This window comes from Coturnix japonica, chromosome 1, assembly GCF_054131305.1.
Source record: "Coturnix japonica strain WE chromosome 1, WE-NBRP24, whole genome shotgun sequence".
Taxonomy (NCBI): domain Eukaryota; kingdom Metazoa; phylum Chordata; class Aves; order Galliformes; family Phasianidae; genus Coturnix; species Coturnix japonica.
Window position 1 is genome coordinate 636956 of NC_140663.1, and position 18202 is coordinate 655157.

The 18202-nt window shown below is 50.4% G+C and overlaps 2 protein-coding genes across 3 annotated transcripts in view; both read right to left on the reverse strand.

Moving 5' to 3' along the window:
- UBE2H (ubiquitin conjugating enzyme E2 H) overlaps nt 1-3552 on the reverse strand; it is a 37746-nt gene extending 34194 nt beyond the window's left edge. Inside the window, exon 1 of the mRNA XM_085511484.1 lies at nt 256-3552. The gene's annotated coding sequence lies outside the window, so the exon portion shown is untranslated. The remainder of the gene's footprint in view (nt 1-255) is intronic.
- Nucleotides 2733-18121, reverse strand: ZC3HC1 (zinc finger C3HC-type containing 1). Of its 2 annotated transcripts, none has more exons than XR_014932760.1 (10): nt 13607-13790; nt 12523-12606; nt 11845-11972; nt 10570-10727; nt 9673-9889; nt 8787-8996; nt 8255-8452; nt 7072-7472; nt 3607-6391; nt 2733-2911 (listed from the first exon to the last, which is right to left on the reverse strand). XR_014932760.1 is itself a non-coding variant. In XM_015856143.3 (10 exons), the coding sequence occupies exons 1-10, from the start codon at nt 18110-18112 to the stop codon at nt 7404-7406; spliced, it is 1449 nt and encodes a 482-aa protein (XP_015711629.2). In that variant the 5' UTR covers nt 18113-18121; the 3' UTR covers nt 7041-7403. The 2 variants fall into 2 exon arrangements, 1 of the variants encoding a protein (XP_015711629.2); XM_015856143.3 differs by lacking the exons at nt 2733-2911; nt 3607-6391 and adding exons at nt 13923-14034; nt 17991-18121 and having other exon boundaries at nt 7041-7472; nt 13607-13757.
- Nucleotides 18122-18202: the final 81 nt, after the last annotated feature.

An 18202-nucleotide genomic window follows, 5' to 3' on the forward strand; every position in this document is an offset into this window, starting at 1 on the left:
CAGGGGAGAGGGATTCCCATTGCCACAGCAAACCTGGAGCACTGAAGGATGAACTGCAAGCACTGTCAAGGCAGTGCAAACCCTGCAGGCTTCCAGGTGAGCACAGAACAAGGCAATACAGCGACGTGAAGCAAAAACTGATCCACGTTCTCCTAAAAACAAGAGGTTACAAAGAACCTGGAAAGCAAATCCTCGCAACAACAAAACATCATAACTTCAATGCCAGCACTAAGCCAAACCGCAGGCTCTACTTACACAGAGATGAGGTGTGATATTGGGGCTGAGAAATGAAATCTTCTGGTTAATCCAACGTACTGGGATTTGAACAGGGCTGTAGTGCAATGCACAGCCATGCTACAAGTTGGTGCTGGTGCTGAGCACGCAGGAGGGCAATCAGAGCTTCTAAATCTTGCAGGGATGTAACAGAAGTCGTGATGTCACTTCAAAGCAATCACCTGCTAAAGAGCCAAGTTTACCCAGAGCACAGCGTCCCTCCATAGAACAGATAAGGAAATATCAAGCTTGCCTCCTGAGGCACCATTTTGCAACACAAGGCATCAGTTTTGCTACCAAAAAAAAGAGTCGATGCAGGATTTTAAACTGTTACTACAAAGAAAACAGCCTCCGAGATTTGTTTAATCAGCATTTAGTCATCTGATGTTTAAGAACTGGGTACTACAAGCACGATGAGGGCTGCTCTGCAATTCAGAGCACTGAAATCGACCCAGAAATAGTTAAAATTACCCACATGCAGAGAGATACAAAGACTTTGTGGTGCCTTCTGGATTTAAATAAGGCTTGAAAAGCACCAAGATGATGCCCTAAAAGCTGGTATTTAGGAGCAAAGGTTTTTGCCTCTCCTCTTGTCAATATGTTGATGTTAAGCTCCAATAATGGAAGGCACAGTGATTGTTCTCCCAATAGCAGTGTGCTTTGTTTATACAGCAGAACCTGTGCCTGCATTTCAGTGGGGCTTTGGGTCCTGAAACAGAACCATGGCAAGCTTCTATATGATTAATACGATGCCCATCCATGACTCTGTGATCTTGGTACATTCTGAAGCACCACCACTATTACTCTCATACGATCTTGGTGCATTCTGAAGCACCACCACTGTTACCCTCATCCCCTGAGATCTCATTAAAGCAAAACCCCAGAAGTAGAGCAAAAAAAAAGCAGCTTTGCCATTTATGTTCCCACTTGTAAAAGTTTCCAGAACTCTCCATAAAGGGGGAAGGGAAAAAAAAGAACAACAATAACAACAAACCCAACAGAAAACCAAGCTCTGAACCCTACCAAAACAAGACATTCCAGTGCACATGCTCTTCCCTTGGGGACAGGCCAAGAGAACAACGACACGTGATGGCCCTATTGCTCAACGCAGCCTGGAAGGGGTTCAAGTCGGGCGATAAGTGCGGCGTAAGCCCATAACGAGCAGAAGAAAAAGAATTCAGCCCAATGTAAACTGCCTCCCTACCCTTCGCCTCAGTCGATCCCAGTGGGGGCAAACAGTGAGGTTTTGAGATTACAAAAGGCTGGGCAGGTAAATGAGGAGCTTTGTGCTCTCATTCCCCCCTCGAGCAGAGTCCATGTATCGCCCTCCCCAACAGTTTTAATGCATGTGACAACGTTCAGCCCCACAAACAGCACAGAAAGGGGAGATCTGAGCAAAGTTAGACACTGTTTAGAATCCCTTCCATGCACAAAATGAGGCAGCACTCCCCCCCCCCCCTTGCTAACAACAGATTCCAAATGCTTAAAAACAGAGCTCAAACCTTCCAAAAGGAGCAAAATAAAAGCAGTGTGGAATAAACTCCCATCCAAGGGGAGGCTGCAGCGAAGCCAACTCAAGGAACAATAAACCACAGATCAGAACGGGGATAGCAGGCCCTGGTTGCCCTGTGGTGGGCTTAGGGACCCCCAGCTGTGCCCCCCACTCCAGGTAAAGCTATAGGGTCAAAGCTCCCCATCAGCTGTCGGCTCGCTCCGCCCCGGCCCTGGTTTCCGGGTAGTAACAGAGCAGCCAATGAGTGGAGTTGTGAGCTCTGCCCGAGGCCTCTTGCTTGTGAAAAGGGCTCTGAACACAACAGCTCACCCCCAAAACAAGGGGGCAAGGCAAGGCCTCAAAATCCTATGGGGTATCTGGAAAGGATGCAAAGCTCCAAGGCCCTAAAATCTTATGGGGTATATATGGAAAGGATGCAGAGCTCCAATGGGATGGGTGGGATCCTGAAAGTGATAAAGCCACATTGCAGGTGGGGGGGGGGGGGGGGGGGGAGTGGGCAATGCCCCCCACTCTGTCATCCCAAAAAGTCTGAGGGACAAAACAACGGGGTCTGCAGCTCCCCCTATAATAGGGGAATGCAGCACAGATACCACATCCTCGGTGTTTGCACGACCAGGAGAGAAACAATGAAGTGACTCAGAGTTTCAGCACATCAGCATCATCATCATCATCAGCCAGGCGGTTATTAAACATCGGTTCGGCACATTAACACACACGCAGCTCTGCTTACCTCCCCCCTCCACCTCCACCCTACAGAGCTCACAAAGAAGCAGCCACAAAAGGACACGGACGTGTTGGGATTGAGAATGGGAAGCATAAAAGGAGCCCACTCGGCTCCTGAACCTGTCAGAGTATAAGGGGGGGGCTGAGCAATAACACCATCCCTGATCCTAAAGGTAAAGGGTTGTAAATCCTAAATCTATGCCACGATTGTATTAAAAATAAAGAGGTTGGGGAGGGAAACTGTAATTAAAATGATAGCAAAAAGGTGGCGGGGGGGGGGAGGAAACCACCATGACAACAACACCCTGGAGCCTCAGGGAGGAGCGCATTCCTTCAGAGGAGTCCTCTCTCATTTGGTCACCACCAAAACCATCCGAGCTGTCGGGTCTCTGGCTTCCAACCCTAAAGCGTAAACCGAAGGGAATTACATTGAGATCTGAGGCCCAGGAGAGCTGAGCTCACCCTGGCAGGCAGGGCGAGTCAAAGAGACAAAAAAAGGGCCATAGGGAGGGAGGGAGGGAGAGGAGGGGAGGGAGGAGCGGTGAGCAGTCATCTGACACATCCAACTTCCTAAGTTTGTTGTCTGCTCCAACCCCCCCCACCATTAGAGATCTCTGCTGTTTTAAGAACCCTTTGGGGTCCTTTTGTCGATGGGGGGCGAGGAGGAGAGAAGAAAGCAGGCAGCGTTTTGTAATGGGGGGTGAGGGGAAAGGGGGGGGCAGGGGGGGTTAAGATCTGGGGTCTTTTCATCCCCCCCCCCTCTGACTTTAGGGATACGGAGAATAGAGAAGCACTTAGGAAGAGCTCCCCTTTGTCTATTTGGCTCCAATAGGAACAAAAACAGGAATATTAAAAAAAAAATAAAATAGAAAAGGAACATGGGGGGGGGAGGGGAAAGGAGAGCAGGTTGGGCCTGGAAGGAAGACACTTCCCCCACCATCAAACAGCTGGAATCACCGACCCCCCCCACCCTTTCCAACACGATTAAGCACCGATGGCAATTTGCATCGGGCAGAGAATGACATGTGTGTAACTTTAAACCCCCCCCCCCCCCCCCCAACACACAGATCCACGGTTAAAAATAGCTGCGATTCAACCATGATCGCGAGTCATTTCCTATCTGCTTTCAAAACAAGGCGAAAACACAAGCGAGAGAGAGAGAGGCCGAGGGGGAGAGAGAGCGAAGGCACACGAGGAACGTCAACAGAAGTTTCCCTTCGATAAGCCACAAACGGGAGCTGAGCTCCTCCCATTCCCCCCCCCCCCCCCCTTTATACCCCCCCCTCCTTCCTTCTAAAAGCCACTAAAAATAATCCAAAAATCCAAGCAAGTTTGTTTATCTGGCTGGAAACTCAATCAGACCCTTCGTGGTATTGAGGAGAAAGTGAGCTGGAAAACATTAGGGCCAGTGTTGGTTTCTATGAGCCCCCCCCCCCTCCATATCTACCCCCATAACCCCTCCACTTTGAGGGATGAAATAAGATGAAAGGGATCCCGTAGCGATCCCCCAACGTTATTTATCGACGTGGAAAGGATTCACCTCTCTATAAAGGAGGAAAATAAAGAGGAAGACGGATGGGTGAAGGGGTGGGGGGGGTAGAATATAAACATGGAACGGTTGGAGGAGAAATATAAACAGATCTATCACGGAAAGGAGGAAGGGGGGGGGGTTTGAAATAAAGCTTGAACCCAATGTGGGGTGTTACATAAACAGCACTTTGAGGTGCCCCCCCCCCAACCACCCTACACCCCAAATAGAGGCGTTTAAGGGGCTCCAATTCAGGGCCCTGCTTAAAATATATAGAAATAAATCAAATTAAAGCCTTAAGATGTAGATTCAGAGGGAGACGGGGGGGGGGGGGTAATAAGGTTGGATTTGAGGGATGTTTTCTGCTGGGAGGGTTGTGGGGGGGGGGGGGTGTTAACATGGGGCGGTATATGGGGAGGGGTTGATACCAAGGGGAAGGGGGGGGGGGGGCAGGCCTTAAAGGTGGGAATATATGACAAATATCCCATAGAAATATGGGAGGGAGCAGAAAGTGGGGTCCAGGAGTGGGGAAGGGGGGGGGGGGGGGGGCAGTGATAGATCTAAAGGTGGAACCCCCCCCCCCATTAAAATAATAGGAAGGATTGAAGCTTGAGGTGGATGGGGGGGGGGGTTGGGAGAGAGGGGGGGTGAGGCCTTCAGCTCTCTATGGAATATGGGGGGGTTTGGCTCCATAATAAAGATATAGGAGAGGTGGGGAGGGTCTCCTAAGGGGGAGGCCTAAGCCTGAGGCCTCACAAAGGGACTAAGGGGGGGGGGGGGGGGCACAACAGAGGGGGGGTCCCAACCCCATTTAAAAGGCCCAAACCCACATTCTAACAGATGGAGGTAAGGAATGAAGGTTAATAATGAAGGATACAGCTTAACCACGTCGGTGTCCATCCGCCTCTTGCCCGGGCTGGGGGAGGACATGGTGGTCGCGGCCGCCCCCGATGCTCCGGGCGGGCTGTCAGCGTTGTCTCCTCCTCTATACCCTCAAGAGCAGCTGTGGAGTGAATGGAGATGGTGGGGGAGCCGTTATGGACCCCCCTTTTCTGTAATAGCTTGTCGTCGTTTTGTTGTCGCCTCCTCCTCCTCCTCTTCTTCCTCCTCCTCCTCCGCCCTCTCCCTCCTGTGGTGACGGCGCGGCCGCTCTGCCGGAGCCTCACTCTGGCCCTCTGACGTCACTGCGGGGTGACGTCACAGCCTAGCCGCGTTGCGATTGGTCGAAAGGAGGAGGAGTTCTTTAAGCCCCGCCCAAGCGCGGGGGGTGAGTGGAGTTGTAGTGTGTGTGTGTGGGGGGGGGGGGATCGATGAGAGGTCGCGGGTTCGAGACCCCGGTGGGGACTTTAGGAGGAAGAACCCAAAATCGCCGCAAAACGCCCCAAAAATGGGGTTGTCAAACACCCCAGTAAAAGGGGTTGTGTCAATGAGGGTTGTGTCATAGGGTTGGAGTTGTAGTGTGTGGGGGCTCAAGTGTTCAAGACCCTGGTGGGGACTTCAGGAGGAGAGACCCAAAATCACCGTAAAACGCCCCAATAAAAGGGGTTGTCAATGAGGAAAATGCCCCAATAAAAGGGGTTGTGTCAATGAGGGATGTGTCATAGGGTTGGAGTTGTAGTGTGTGGGGGCTCAACATGAGATCGCGGGTTCGAGACCCCGGTGGGGACTTTAGGAGGAGGGACCCAAAATCGCCGCAAAACGCCCCAAAAAAAGGGGTTGTCAATGAGGAAAATGCCCCAATAAAAGGGGTTGTGTCAATGAGGGATGTGTCATAGGGTTGTAGTGTGTGGGGGCTCAATGCGAGGTCGCGGGTTTGAGACCCCGTTGGGGATGGTAGGAGGAGGGACCCAAAATCGCCTCAAAAAGCCCCAAAAAAAGGGGTTGTGTCAATGAGTAAAAGCGCCCCAAGAAAAGGGGTTGTGTCAATGAGGGATGCGTCATAGGGTTGGAGTTGTAGTGTGTGTGTGGGGGCTCAATGCGAGGTCCCCAGTGAGGTCTTTAGGAGGAAGGACCCAAAATCGCCGCAAAACGCCCCAAAAAAAGGGGTTGTCAATGAGGAAAACGCCCCAATAAAAGAACCCCACGGGGTTGTCAATGAAGGTTGAAGTGTCACCATTTGTTTCCTGTGTGACGCAGCTGAAGCGTCACCCCGTGCTTGTTGTTCACCCAACCGGATGGGGCAGGTGACAATAGGTGACAATAAAGCGTGTGACAGTGATTTTAAAGGATATTTAAATGTGCTTCCACGCCCCAGGGTGGACATCCTGCATTCTTTAACCTGCCATCATCCTGTATTTACACCAGCAGCTCAGTCCTCTTGAGTCAACACACAAGTGAGGAACCTCAACGTGTACCTGCAAAGAAGGAATCTCAGCCCAAAGTTTGGGGTTAGAGGCTGTTTTGCTGCCCTAAAAGGTCACATCCATCACAGAACCCACATCCTGATTGAGCCACAGAGGGCAGAATATAGGGAGGAATGGAGGGGTTTCAATGTGAGCTGAGATGTGGGGCATCGTTATGGCTGAAGGCTCAATAGCCTCAATAGCCATAAAATAACCCCAAAAAACACACCTCTGCCCCCCAAAAGGGATAAGAGAACACCTTTGCTCTGCTAAACAGCAATGGCATTTCCCTGTGTGTTCACCCATGCTTTGACAGCAGCACACCTGCAGCAATAGATGGGAAGGGGGGAATGGCTGTGGGGCCTGAGCCCTCCCCAAAGCTTTATCCTTATCATCCTTAAAGGACGGAGATGACAGATTGAGGTTTCCTTCCTTGGCTTCTTCTTCTCCCCCTTTCAGTGGGGCTGATGAGCACCGAAGCCCCAAGCTTTGGGTTTTTGGCTGTGTCCCAGCCTCCTTAACTGACTTATCAGCCCAGAACAGAGCATCCCTGGTTCCTATCTGCTCTTAGCAGGTTGGAAACACACCCCAGATGCTTCAATCGAATCCACTTTTGGGGCAGCTGCCCCTGCCCCAGGAGAAAGGGGGTTTGTAACAACTGTAAGAAATAAAAGTGAAATGTTTATTCCCACCTGGCATCACTTTGCTGTGCTGCTGGTGGCGGGTTCACAGCCAGACAAGATGTCACCCTTACCAGGTGACCACGTCTCACCCCCCTGGCTCCAAACAGAGCTGCTGAAACCCTATGGGGAGAGAGAAGGAGGGAGTCCAAAGCCTCCAGCAGCAATCTATGAGAAGAAAAGCTTCCTGGAAGGCAGCTGGGGATGGAGGGTTCCCCATCCCAGTTTGGCACTGGGGTGGCCCGTAGCCTTTGCAGCACACAGCTGTGAAGCAGAACCATGCTGGATCAACACAACGGCCCACACTGCTTGCAAGGCTGCTGTTCCTGGAGGCTGCAGCCCGTTCAGGAAGGATTGATGCTCTCCCACTGGCGGAAAATGCGGAACACTTTGCAGGATTTCACTGAGAGGCTCTGCAGGAGAAGGGAGCAAAGCAACACAGGTCAAAGCAATGCAAAGGGACCCACAGACAGCCAACATAAGGATCCCCCCTCCAGCTCCAGGTACCCACTACCAAAGCATGCAAGGAGAAACCCCACTGCCCCCCTGAAAAGCCACATGGAAATATTCTTTTTGGATATCAACAAACCAGTTAGATACAGTTCTTCCCTGTTCTGGGCTACTCACCAGCACAAAAATGGTAAGAGACCAGCCCCTTTGAGGTCACAACTCATACCAAATGCCTGAGATAAATGATGAAGGGGGACTGCTCCAGCACTCCCTGCAGCTCAGCCCCAAGCAGAGTGGAAGGGAGAAGGTAGGAGCACTCAGAGAAGATAATGGGGCCCTGGAGAGGGTGACTGCCACCCACTCAGAGTGGGTTATAGCCTCAGTTTGGCTATACAGGTTCAGTTTGGTGGCTCAGCAAAGCCACCACTCCAACAGGCCAGGGGCTGCGGAGAGCAAGACCCAGAGGTCACATCCTCAGCTGGGATGCAAAACGAAACTGGATCTCAGGCAGCATTGAGCTGCTCTGAAACACTCTTATTTATAGCAGCCCTTGGACAGATCTGTACTCAGATGAGACCTGGCTGAGAGGCTGTCAGCACAGACAGAGGGGAAGCAGAGGCTCTGCAGGCACACATTTCATCCTATCCACTGTCTGCTGTGCCTCATCCACCCCATAGGCTTTCAGGTTTGGGAAAAGCTGGAGCAAGCAGTGCTCGAGTGCTCGGGTTCAGGACTGTAGGCTCACCACACGCTCTGTCTCAGGCACTTGGTCACACTTTCTGCTGGCAAGGAGTGTGCTCAGAACCACTTGCCAGCCTGGCTCTCCCTTTGCAGGCTCCTTCTCAGGATCCTCTGGAGCTTCTCCTGTCTCCACTGTGTTGACCCAGGGACACCAGTCACGATGCTGGGAGCTGGGGTCGAAGAAACTCCTTGAAGAAGTATCCTGAGCAGTAGGAGAAAGTGACAGTGAAAGAAATCATAGCATAGCTTGGGTTGGAAGGGACCTTAAAGACCATCTCATTCCAACTCCACTGCCATGGACAGGGTTGTCACCCACTAGATCAGGTTACCCAGAGCCCCATCCAGCCTGGCCTTAAGCACCTCTAATGACAGCATGGTTTAAAACAGACTCCAATGACACAACAAAACCCTCTCCATGCCCAAACCCCAACCCAGATCCACGCTATGAGGACAACAGTATCCTATGGATGGAAATTTTGCCCACATCTGCCCCCCAACCCACCCAGACTCTCACTGCCCATCCCCATAGCACTCACCGAGCTGCTGGGAGAGCAGAGCCGTGGCCTCTTGGTTCTGCGGAGGGGACTGGATGGCACCTCCACATTGTCCCCCTGCCCCATGCTGCGGGTAATGGGGCGGTTCCTCTGTGTGGGGCTGGCAGCCTCCAGCTCAGCCCCTCGCTCCATAGGGCTGCTGGGGGGATCTGAAGCCCTCAAGCGAGAGATGGATGGGGAGGGACTCTTCTCCTGAACAAGAACAAGTAGTTAATGGAGCTCCAAACACAAGACATGCTGGGAAGCCTGGAAGAAAGGATCTGGGGTCCTGGTGGACACCAAGCTGAACATGAGTTGGCAATGGGTTCAAAGAAGTGTTATGAGCTTCATTGGCTCTCTCCTGCAAGGAAGGGCTGAGGGAGCTGGGAGCATTAAGCCCAGAGAACAGGAGGCTCAGGTTTATATCACCAAACACTCAAAGAGAAGACTCAAAGAAGACAGAGCCAGGCTTCCTCAAATGGTGCCCAGTGCAGTTCCAGAGGCACTGGGCACAAATTGGAGCCCAGGAGGTTCCATTTGAAGACAGTGTGGGTGCCAAATCCGTGGCACAGGGACTGTGGGATCCTCTCCTTAGGGATCTCCAAACCCATGTTGACATGGGGCTGGGCATAGCTTGGGTGGACCTGCAGGGCAGGGTGGAAATCAAATGGACCAAGGTAACTCCAGCCCCAGCCAGGATGGGATTCTATGATTCCTCTGGCCTGAAGGGAACAGGAAGATGCCACCCAGCTTCAACAAGGAATCAAAGTCTTCTCAGCCATCCTACAGCAACTGCAGCACCACACACATGACCCATGGCCGGAGATGCAGAACTGAGATGAGTCTCTTTTCTGCATGCTCTAATAACCACATCAGGACCATGCCATACCTGCTCAGAGCCCGGTGAAATCGCGTCTTGGCTCCGTGTGAGCATCCTGCGTGGAGATGTGGGCACAGGAGGGCCATGATCTCCAGCTGCTGTCATGTTTGGGCTCCAGGAGTCCAGCTCCAACCCTGTAGATTCCAGCTGATGGAAACCCCACAGTCCCACCTTCCTCATGCAGCGAGAGCAGGTGATGACTGAGAGCACAGAGCCGGACACAGCGCTATGGGGACAGAGGCAAAGAATGGGAGAAGGTTGGGATGAGGTTGGACTCTTCCCTAGAATCACAACTTTTGGAGCAGATGCAGGTATTTGTCCCTTTTTTTTTCCCCTCTTGGTAGCCTGATGTGCTGAAGTACATTAAAACCCATCTGTAGCACTGATTTAAAAACAACTTCTTTCCATTCTGTGGTTTGCCACAGATCAGCAGCACGCTCAGCTATCAGTGCCCCAAGACATCACTGTCCCATCTTCAGCCCTTCTCCTGTAAGAGCAAAATGCCTCAGGCACAAACAGCGCGGCTGTTCTGCTCACATCACACTATAGGAAGCACAAACCTTCGGGTCATGAAACTTCCCTCTTTTCCTTTAGGCCTGACAAGCCATGAGAGCAACCCCGAGTCTGACACCTCAGGGGCTACAACATCCAAATCACCATTGAATGGGGTGACTGACAGCTCAGAGATCTCATTTCGGATCCTGACGTCTCAGGGAAAGACATCTATTTTAGAATAGGTAGGAGTCGGGTTTTCTGTAGGCTCATCCATTTTAACAGCTGAAGATAGTAAAGACTATGAAATAGGGGACAGCAAACACATCACAAGAGACACATTCCCATTCCTCCAGTCCCTAAGAGGTGTCACTGGCAAAAAGAACAGACCCTTGGCATCACCCATGTGCTGACCTGCAGGTCCAGCCGCATAGAGCCAGGACACAGGCAGGAATGTGAACCTGCAGGACTTCTGAAGCAAACTTCATTGGTGGTTTCTCTCCCTCGGTCCTTTGCTCGAGTTCCTCCTTGATCAGCTGGAGCAGCAGGCTGATCTTCTCCTCTGTAAGTGACTGTGGGGCAGAAAAAGGCAGCAGAGATGGAGATCAGAGGCAGAGCTCAAATTCCTTTGACTGTTTTGGAGTTTAGGGCTGAATTCTGCCTCCTGTTTGATGCCACGTAACTCCTTTCTTACAGCAGTGCTGCCCTCCAGATTCCTAATGCTGGCAGCAGGAAAATGAGCATGAGAAAACCCATAGGGACAGAAGAGTGCTAGATGGTTTCTGGTTAGAAAAGTGAGAGTGAGTGAAAGATAAATGCTTTTCCTACCTTCAGATAAGTCTTTCACCCCACATCAGGCAAGTCTGTCTGATGAAACACCCCATTTCTACCCACAGACCATGTTACATATATGGAGAGACCCCATTTCCATCCACCCCAGGGGTGAGGTGCACGAGCTCAGCACATTCAGCCCTTCACCCCTTTGGTTTTCACAGCTCAGCAGTGGTGATCACAGAACTCCTCTGTGCTTTCTGCTGAATGGATGAAGAGTTCCCTGGATCCTCCGCAGCTCCTCACTGCTGAGAGCCATCTGTTGCCCAGGGAGTGTGCCCAGAGAGCCAGACTTGGCTGCAGCAGAGCAAGGCCTGGCCAGGACCCTGCAAAGAGGCAATCCCACACTTGTTCCTGGCTGCAGGAATGCTAAGCTTTAGCTCCTGCCTCTCCCTTATTGCTCTCTGAAAATGCAAGCTCTCAGCTCCAGATTCATGTAGGATTGCATCTACTCATTAGAGAAGTTGACCCACAGGCTGCTGCTGTACCCCAGAGCCCCTAGAAATAATGAATGGGAGCTCTCTACCAGGAGCCTGTAGGACTCCAGATCACTCTTGCTGTGCAGCCTGCATTGCTAACATAGGTGCAGAGCAGGAGCCCAATGCTTCAGCCCTATTCCCACTGACAGCATTGTGATGGCACAAGTCAGATGTGCCAGCTCTGGCCAAGAGCTTACACAGCAGAAACCCTTCCAAACTCCTTTTAAATTGCTTTCAGAAAGGCCAGGTAAAAGCCACCCTGCAGAGATCATCCATGTAGAAAGCCAAGGAGAAGACATTAATATATGCTTACATAGGGGTGTCTGGCTTTGTCACCAGGGACTTAAATATCCCCACTCCCCCCCAAAAAAAAACTCACCATGTTTTTTATATCCTCTGCTCTGAGGGAGGGCAGCTGCAGCTCCAGCTGACACAGGCTCTGGAAACGCTCCAGGAAGTCCTGGAGAAGGGCTCTGGGCTCATCCACCAGCAACAGGGCAAAGCGATCTGGTGTAAGAAAACACAGGCTGTGGCACCAGCTTTCCCCTTCCTTGTTATCCCACAGAAAGAGAGGCAATGACCAGCAAACGTCTTCTAATAACAGTCTTCCAGATGTTAAAGGAAAAGCTGAGCAGTCTCCTTTGCAATCACCCTTCCTAGTGCAGCACAGTTTTGAATCACAGAACCATTTAGATCAGAAAAGACCCCAAAGATCATTGTGAAGATGAAGTCTTTCACCCTTTGAGCATCCCAAGTCATTTATCCTCCCCTATCTCCTCTCAGTTATATCCTGAACAGCATTTTAACTGCCCAGAAGGTACAGGAAGGTAGAGAGGCAGCCCCAAGATCTGGGGCTCAGTTACCTACTGAAGCTGCTCAGAGCCTTCCCTATATCACTGTTTCAACATCCTTGTGATGGGTAAAAGAGGAGTTCTATGGCACTGAGTACTTGGAGAGAATGCATAGGTACAACAAGGAGGGAGAACAACAACAGAAAGGGAGAAAAGCAAAGGAATAATCCCAAAGCTGTGCACTACGTGGGCTCTATAGGACCAACCTGGGCAGGGGCTGTCTGGCCAGAAGCAGAACTTCTCATGAGCGGTGCACAAGGATTTCTTCAGCTCCGCGCAGCGCTCCTTATCTGCAAGGCAAAACTCACTTCTACACCTCTGCTGAGCCACCTCCTCAGGGAAGGGCTGGCAAAAGCAAACCAAGGGAGACAGGAAGGCAGATTCTGTGCTCTCGGCAGCTGAGATCCTCCTGTTCCTGAGGCTGTAACGTGCAGAGCCTGAAGCTCTTAGCTCCCCACTAAAAAGAACTGGCAGCATCCTGCCCCTCCAGCCTCCCTGCAGGAAACCATGTTGCCAAAGGGAACAGCGGCTCCAGCAAGGTTGGATCATCTGCACAACACTAAGCCTGACCACAGCCATGCAGATAAAATCCCCTCTTACTTCTGGGAGCAGCAAGCACGGACCAGAGGTGCCTGCTATGGTGTATGCAAGCAGCAGACACAGCTCAAGCCAGCCACCAGCACAGGGACTGCTTGGAACTTCCCAGTTATCTGATTGTTTGAGTAGCTGCCAGTCCCTGACCTCTCTCTGGGGCTGTAAGAGACATATTACAGCTGGAAATCAAGCTCAAACTTCCCCCAAACGAATGAATACTGCATTTAATTTATTCACCCCATTCAGGACTTAATTATTATTGTTTCTTTTAAACGTTGGCTCTTCTTTCCTCTCTCTTGATTTTTAGGCTCTTCCCAAACCAGCAGCATGGTTACTAACAAGAATAATTAGGCCAAGGTTTATTTAACAAAGATAGCCTGGACAAACAGAGGGCGTCAATATTCAGTGGGAGCCCAAAGGAAAAGCAGCTCCCAGTTATGTGTGATCTGCACTGCATTTGTCAGACACTGGGGTTGCACCCTCTGCTGTCTTGTAGATGAGATGGAACCTACAGCAGAGAGAAAATGAGCTTAAGCAGGGCAGTAAAGGGATTTATGTATTAAATTACAGTAGATGAGCACCTGAATGTATGGACTCAATGCCCTGCATCAAGATAAAAGAGCAGAGGATCACAACAGCAGACCCAGCATCCTGACAATGAGAGCAGGGGTTTTAATGAAGCTTTGTTATACGTACACTTGTTGAAGTCAAAGGTGAGCTGCAAGCTGACGCAGAGGAAGGCCTGGCAGCTGGAGCACTTCAACATGTCACATTCTACGTTGGTCCATCCATACTTGGCACAGACCAAGGGAGACAGCTCGTGGGGTTTGCCTGCCCACTTCAGCGGGTGCTCATGTTAAGGATAAAACCTCATTAAATACAGGCTGACCTGGGAAGGATTCCTCACGGGGTGATTTATCCCAAGAAGAAAAGATGGAGCCTGTGAGGAAACTACAGGGATGCAAAGCAAGGGAGGGAGGGGTGGCTGGAAATTCAGCATCAGAAAGGATATAGTGAACGTTTCTACTCTGCTGAAATAAGCTTCTTTGCTTGTTGACTCCAAGGAGAGAGCATCGGTTTGCAAAGATCCATTCGCTGATTCCGACCAGTCGGACGTGTCCTTCCTGAAAGGAACAACGAGTCAGCAAGTGAAACATCTGTGCTCATCCAGAACCCCCCCACTGTCTGTCTCTTGGTGTCCCACAGAGCCCCTATGGTGGGACTCATTTGTGGGTCCTGGTTCCTGCACAGCTCAACTCATTTCAGATCTTGGCAGATCATTTGCTTGCCCCTTTTACCCTCCTATAACCTCCCATTGCTCATCACTGCCTCCCCAGCACCTTCTCAGTGTCTCATTTCCCCCTTATTCTTCCCTACAATAAGGCCCAACATCATCTAAACCCCATTCAACGTCCCCAGTACTGTTAGCACACCTATTTACTCCCACCCCAGTGCCCCTTTAAAGCTTCCTATGCCCTATAACTGCCCCCTTTAACGCTTCCCATGCCCTATAACAGCTCCTTTAACACATCCTATGCCCTATAACTGCCCCCTTTAATGCATCCTATGCCCTATAACTGCCCCCTTTAATGCTTCCTATGCCCTATAACTGCCCCTTTAATGCTTCCTATGCCCTATAACTGCCCCCTTTATACACTTTCCATGCCCTATAACGCATCCTATGCCCTATAACTGCCCCCTATAACGCTTCCTATGCCCTATAACTGCCCCTTTAACGATTCCTATGCCCTATAACGCTTCCTATGCCCTATAACTGCCCCCTTTAATGCTTCCTATGCCCTATAACGCATCCTATGCCCTATAATGCCCCCTATAACGCTTCCTATGCCCTATAACGCTTCCTATGCCCTATAACTGCCCCTTTAACGATTCCTATGCCCTATAACGCTTCCTATGCCCTATAACTGCTCCTGTAATGCTTCCTATGCCCTATAATGCATCCTATGCCCTATAACTGCCCCCTATAACGCATCCCATGCCCTATAACTGCCCCTTTAATACTTCCTATGCCCTATAACTGCCCCCTATAACGCATCCTATGCCCTATAACTGCCCCCTTTAATGCTTCCTATGCCCTATAATGCTTCCCATGCCCTATAACTGCCCCACTAATGCTTCCTATGCCCTATAACCGCCCCCTTTAATGCTTCCCATGCCCTATAACGCTTCCTATGCCCTATATCTGCCTCTTTAATGCTTCCTATGCCTTATAAGTGCCCCCTTATCGCTTCCTATGCCCTATAACTGCCCATTTAATGCTTCCTATGCCCTATAACTGCCCCTTTAGTGCTTCCTATGCCCTATAACTGCCCCCTTTAACGCATCCTATGCCCTATAACTGCCCCCTTTTAACTCTTCCCATGCCCTATAACTGCCTCTTTAACACTTCCTATGCACTATAATGCCCCCTTTAACTCTTTCTATGCCCTATAACTGCCCCCTTTAACGCATCCTATGCCCTATAACTGACCCCTTTATACACTTTCCATGCCCTATAATGCATCCTATGCCCTATAACCGCCCCCTTTAATGCTTCCTATGCCCTATAACGCATCCTATGCCCTATAATGCCCCCTATAACGCTTCCTATGCCCTATAACTGCCCCTTTAATGATTCCTATGCCCCATAACGCTTCCTATGCCCTATAACAGCCCCTTTAACACTTCATATGACCTATAACTGCTCCTGTAACGCTTCCTATGCCCTATAACGCATCCTATGCCCTATAACTGCCCCCTTTAATGCTTCCTATGCCCTATAACCGCCCCCTTTAATGCTTCCCATGCCCTATAACGCTTCCTATGCCCTATATCTGCCCCTTTAATGATTCCTATGCCCTATAACTGCCCCTTTAATGATTCCTATGCCCCATAACGCTTCCTATGCCCTATAACAGCCCCTTTAACACTTCCTATGACCTATAACTGCTCCTGTAACGCCTTCTATGCCCTATAATGCATCCTATGCCCTATAACTGCCCCCTTTAATGCTTCCCATGCCCTATAACGCTTCCTATGCCCTATATCTGCCCCTTTAATGCTTCCTATGCCCTATAACGCAACCTATGCCCTATAACTGCCCCTTTAATTCTTCCTATGTCCTATAACTGCCCCCTTTAATGCTTCCTATGCCCTATATCTGCCTCTTTAATGCTTCCTATGCCTTATAAGTGCCCCCTTATCGCTTCCTATGCCCTATAACTGCCCATTTAATGCTTCCTATGCCCTATAACTGCCCCTTTAGTGCTTCCTATGCCCTATAACTGCCCCCTTTAACGCATCCTATGCCCTATAACTGCCCCCTTTTAACTCTTCCCATGCCCTATAACTGCCTCTTTAACACTTCCTATGCACTATAATGCCCCCTTTAACTCTTTCTATGCCCTATAACTGCCCCCTTTAACGCATCCTATGCCCTATAACTGACCCCTTTATACACTTTCCATGCCCTATAATGCATCCTATGCCCTATAACCGCCCCCTTTAATGCTTCCTATGCCCTATAACGCATCCTATGCCCTATAATGCCCCCTATAACGCTTCCTATGCCCTATAACTGCCCCTTTAATGATTCCTATGCCCCATAACGCTTCCTATGCCCTATAACAGCCCCTTTAACACTTCATATGACCTATAACTGCTCCTGTAACGCTTCCTATGCCCTATAACGCATCCTATGCCCTATAACTGCCCCCTTTAATGCTTCCTATGCCCTATAACCGCCCCCTTTAATGCTTCCCATGCCCTATAACGCTTCCTATGCCCTATATCTGCCCCTTTAATGATTCCTATGCCCTATAACTGCCCCTTTAATGATTCCTATGCCCCATAACGCTTCCTATGCCCTATAACAGCCCCTTTAACACTTCCTATGACCTATAACTGCTCCTGTAACGCCTTCTATGCCCTATAATGCATCCTATGCCCTATAACTGCCCCCTTTAATGCTTCCCATGCCCTATAACGCTTCCTATGCCCTATATCTGCCCCTTTAATGCTTCCTATGCCCTATAACGCAACCTATGCCCTATAACTGCCCCTTTAATTCTTCCTATGTCCTATAACTGCCCCCTTTAATGCTTCCTATGCCCTATAACTGCCCCCTTTCACACTTCCTATGCCCTATAATACCCCATTTAATGCTTCCTATGCCCTATAACTGCCCCTTTAACGCTTCCTATGCCCTATAACGCTTCCCATGCCCTATAACTGCCCCACTAATGCTTCCTATGCCCTATAACCGCCCCCTTTAATGCTTCCCATGCCCTATAGCGCTTCCTATGCCCTATAACTGCCCCTTTAATGCTTCCTATGCCCTATAACGCAACCTATGCCCTATAACTGCCCCTTTAATTCTTCCTATGCCCGATAACTGCCCCATTTAATGCTTCGTATGCCCTATAACTGCCCCCTATAACGCATCCTATGCCCTATAACTGCCCCCTTTAGCACTTCCTATGCCCTATAATACCCCATTTAACGCTTCCTATGCCCTATAACTGCCCCTTTAACGCTTCCTATGCCCTATAATGCCCCATTTAACGCATCCCATGCCCTATATCTGCCCCCTTTTAACTCTTCCTATGCCCTATAACTGCCCCTTTAACACTTCCTATGCACTATTATGCCCCCTTTAACTCTTTCTATGCCCTATAACTGCCCCCTTTAACGCATCCTATGCCCTATAACTGACCCCTTTATATGCTTCCTATGCCCTATAACGCATCCTATACCCTATAACTGCCCCCTTTTCACGCTTCCAATTCCCTTTAATGCATCCTATGCCCTATAACTGCCCCTTTAACGCATCCTATACCCTATAACTGCCCCCATATCGCATCCTATGCCCTATAACTGCCCCTTTAATGCTTCCTGTGCCCTTTAACGCTTCCTATACCCTATAACAGCCCCTATAACGCCCTATATCAAGGCCCAACCCCCCCAGTGTCCCCTCATCCCTCCCGGTGTCCCTTTATATCTCTTCCCCCCTCCCCCCGATACCGTAGGCCCCACCATCTCCCCCCAGCCCCATCCGCCTCCCCCCATTCCAGGCCCTCACCCTTCAGGCCCGCTGCCCTCACAAGCGATTCCTCCATCAATCAGATCCCGGATCTGCTGCGGGGTAACGGAGGGAGACCGACCCCGACCCCCCCCGGCTGACTCGGGGCTGGGCGCCGCCATCTTGGTCCCTTAGCGCAGCACTGAATAGGATTCGGGTGGGGACACGGAGGCCGCGCAACTTTCGTTCCGCGCAACTTTCGTTCCCCCCCA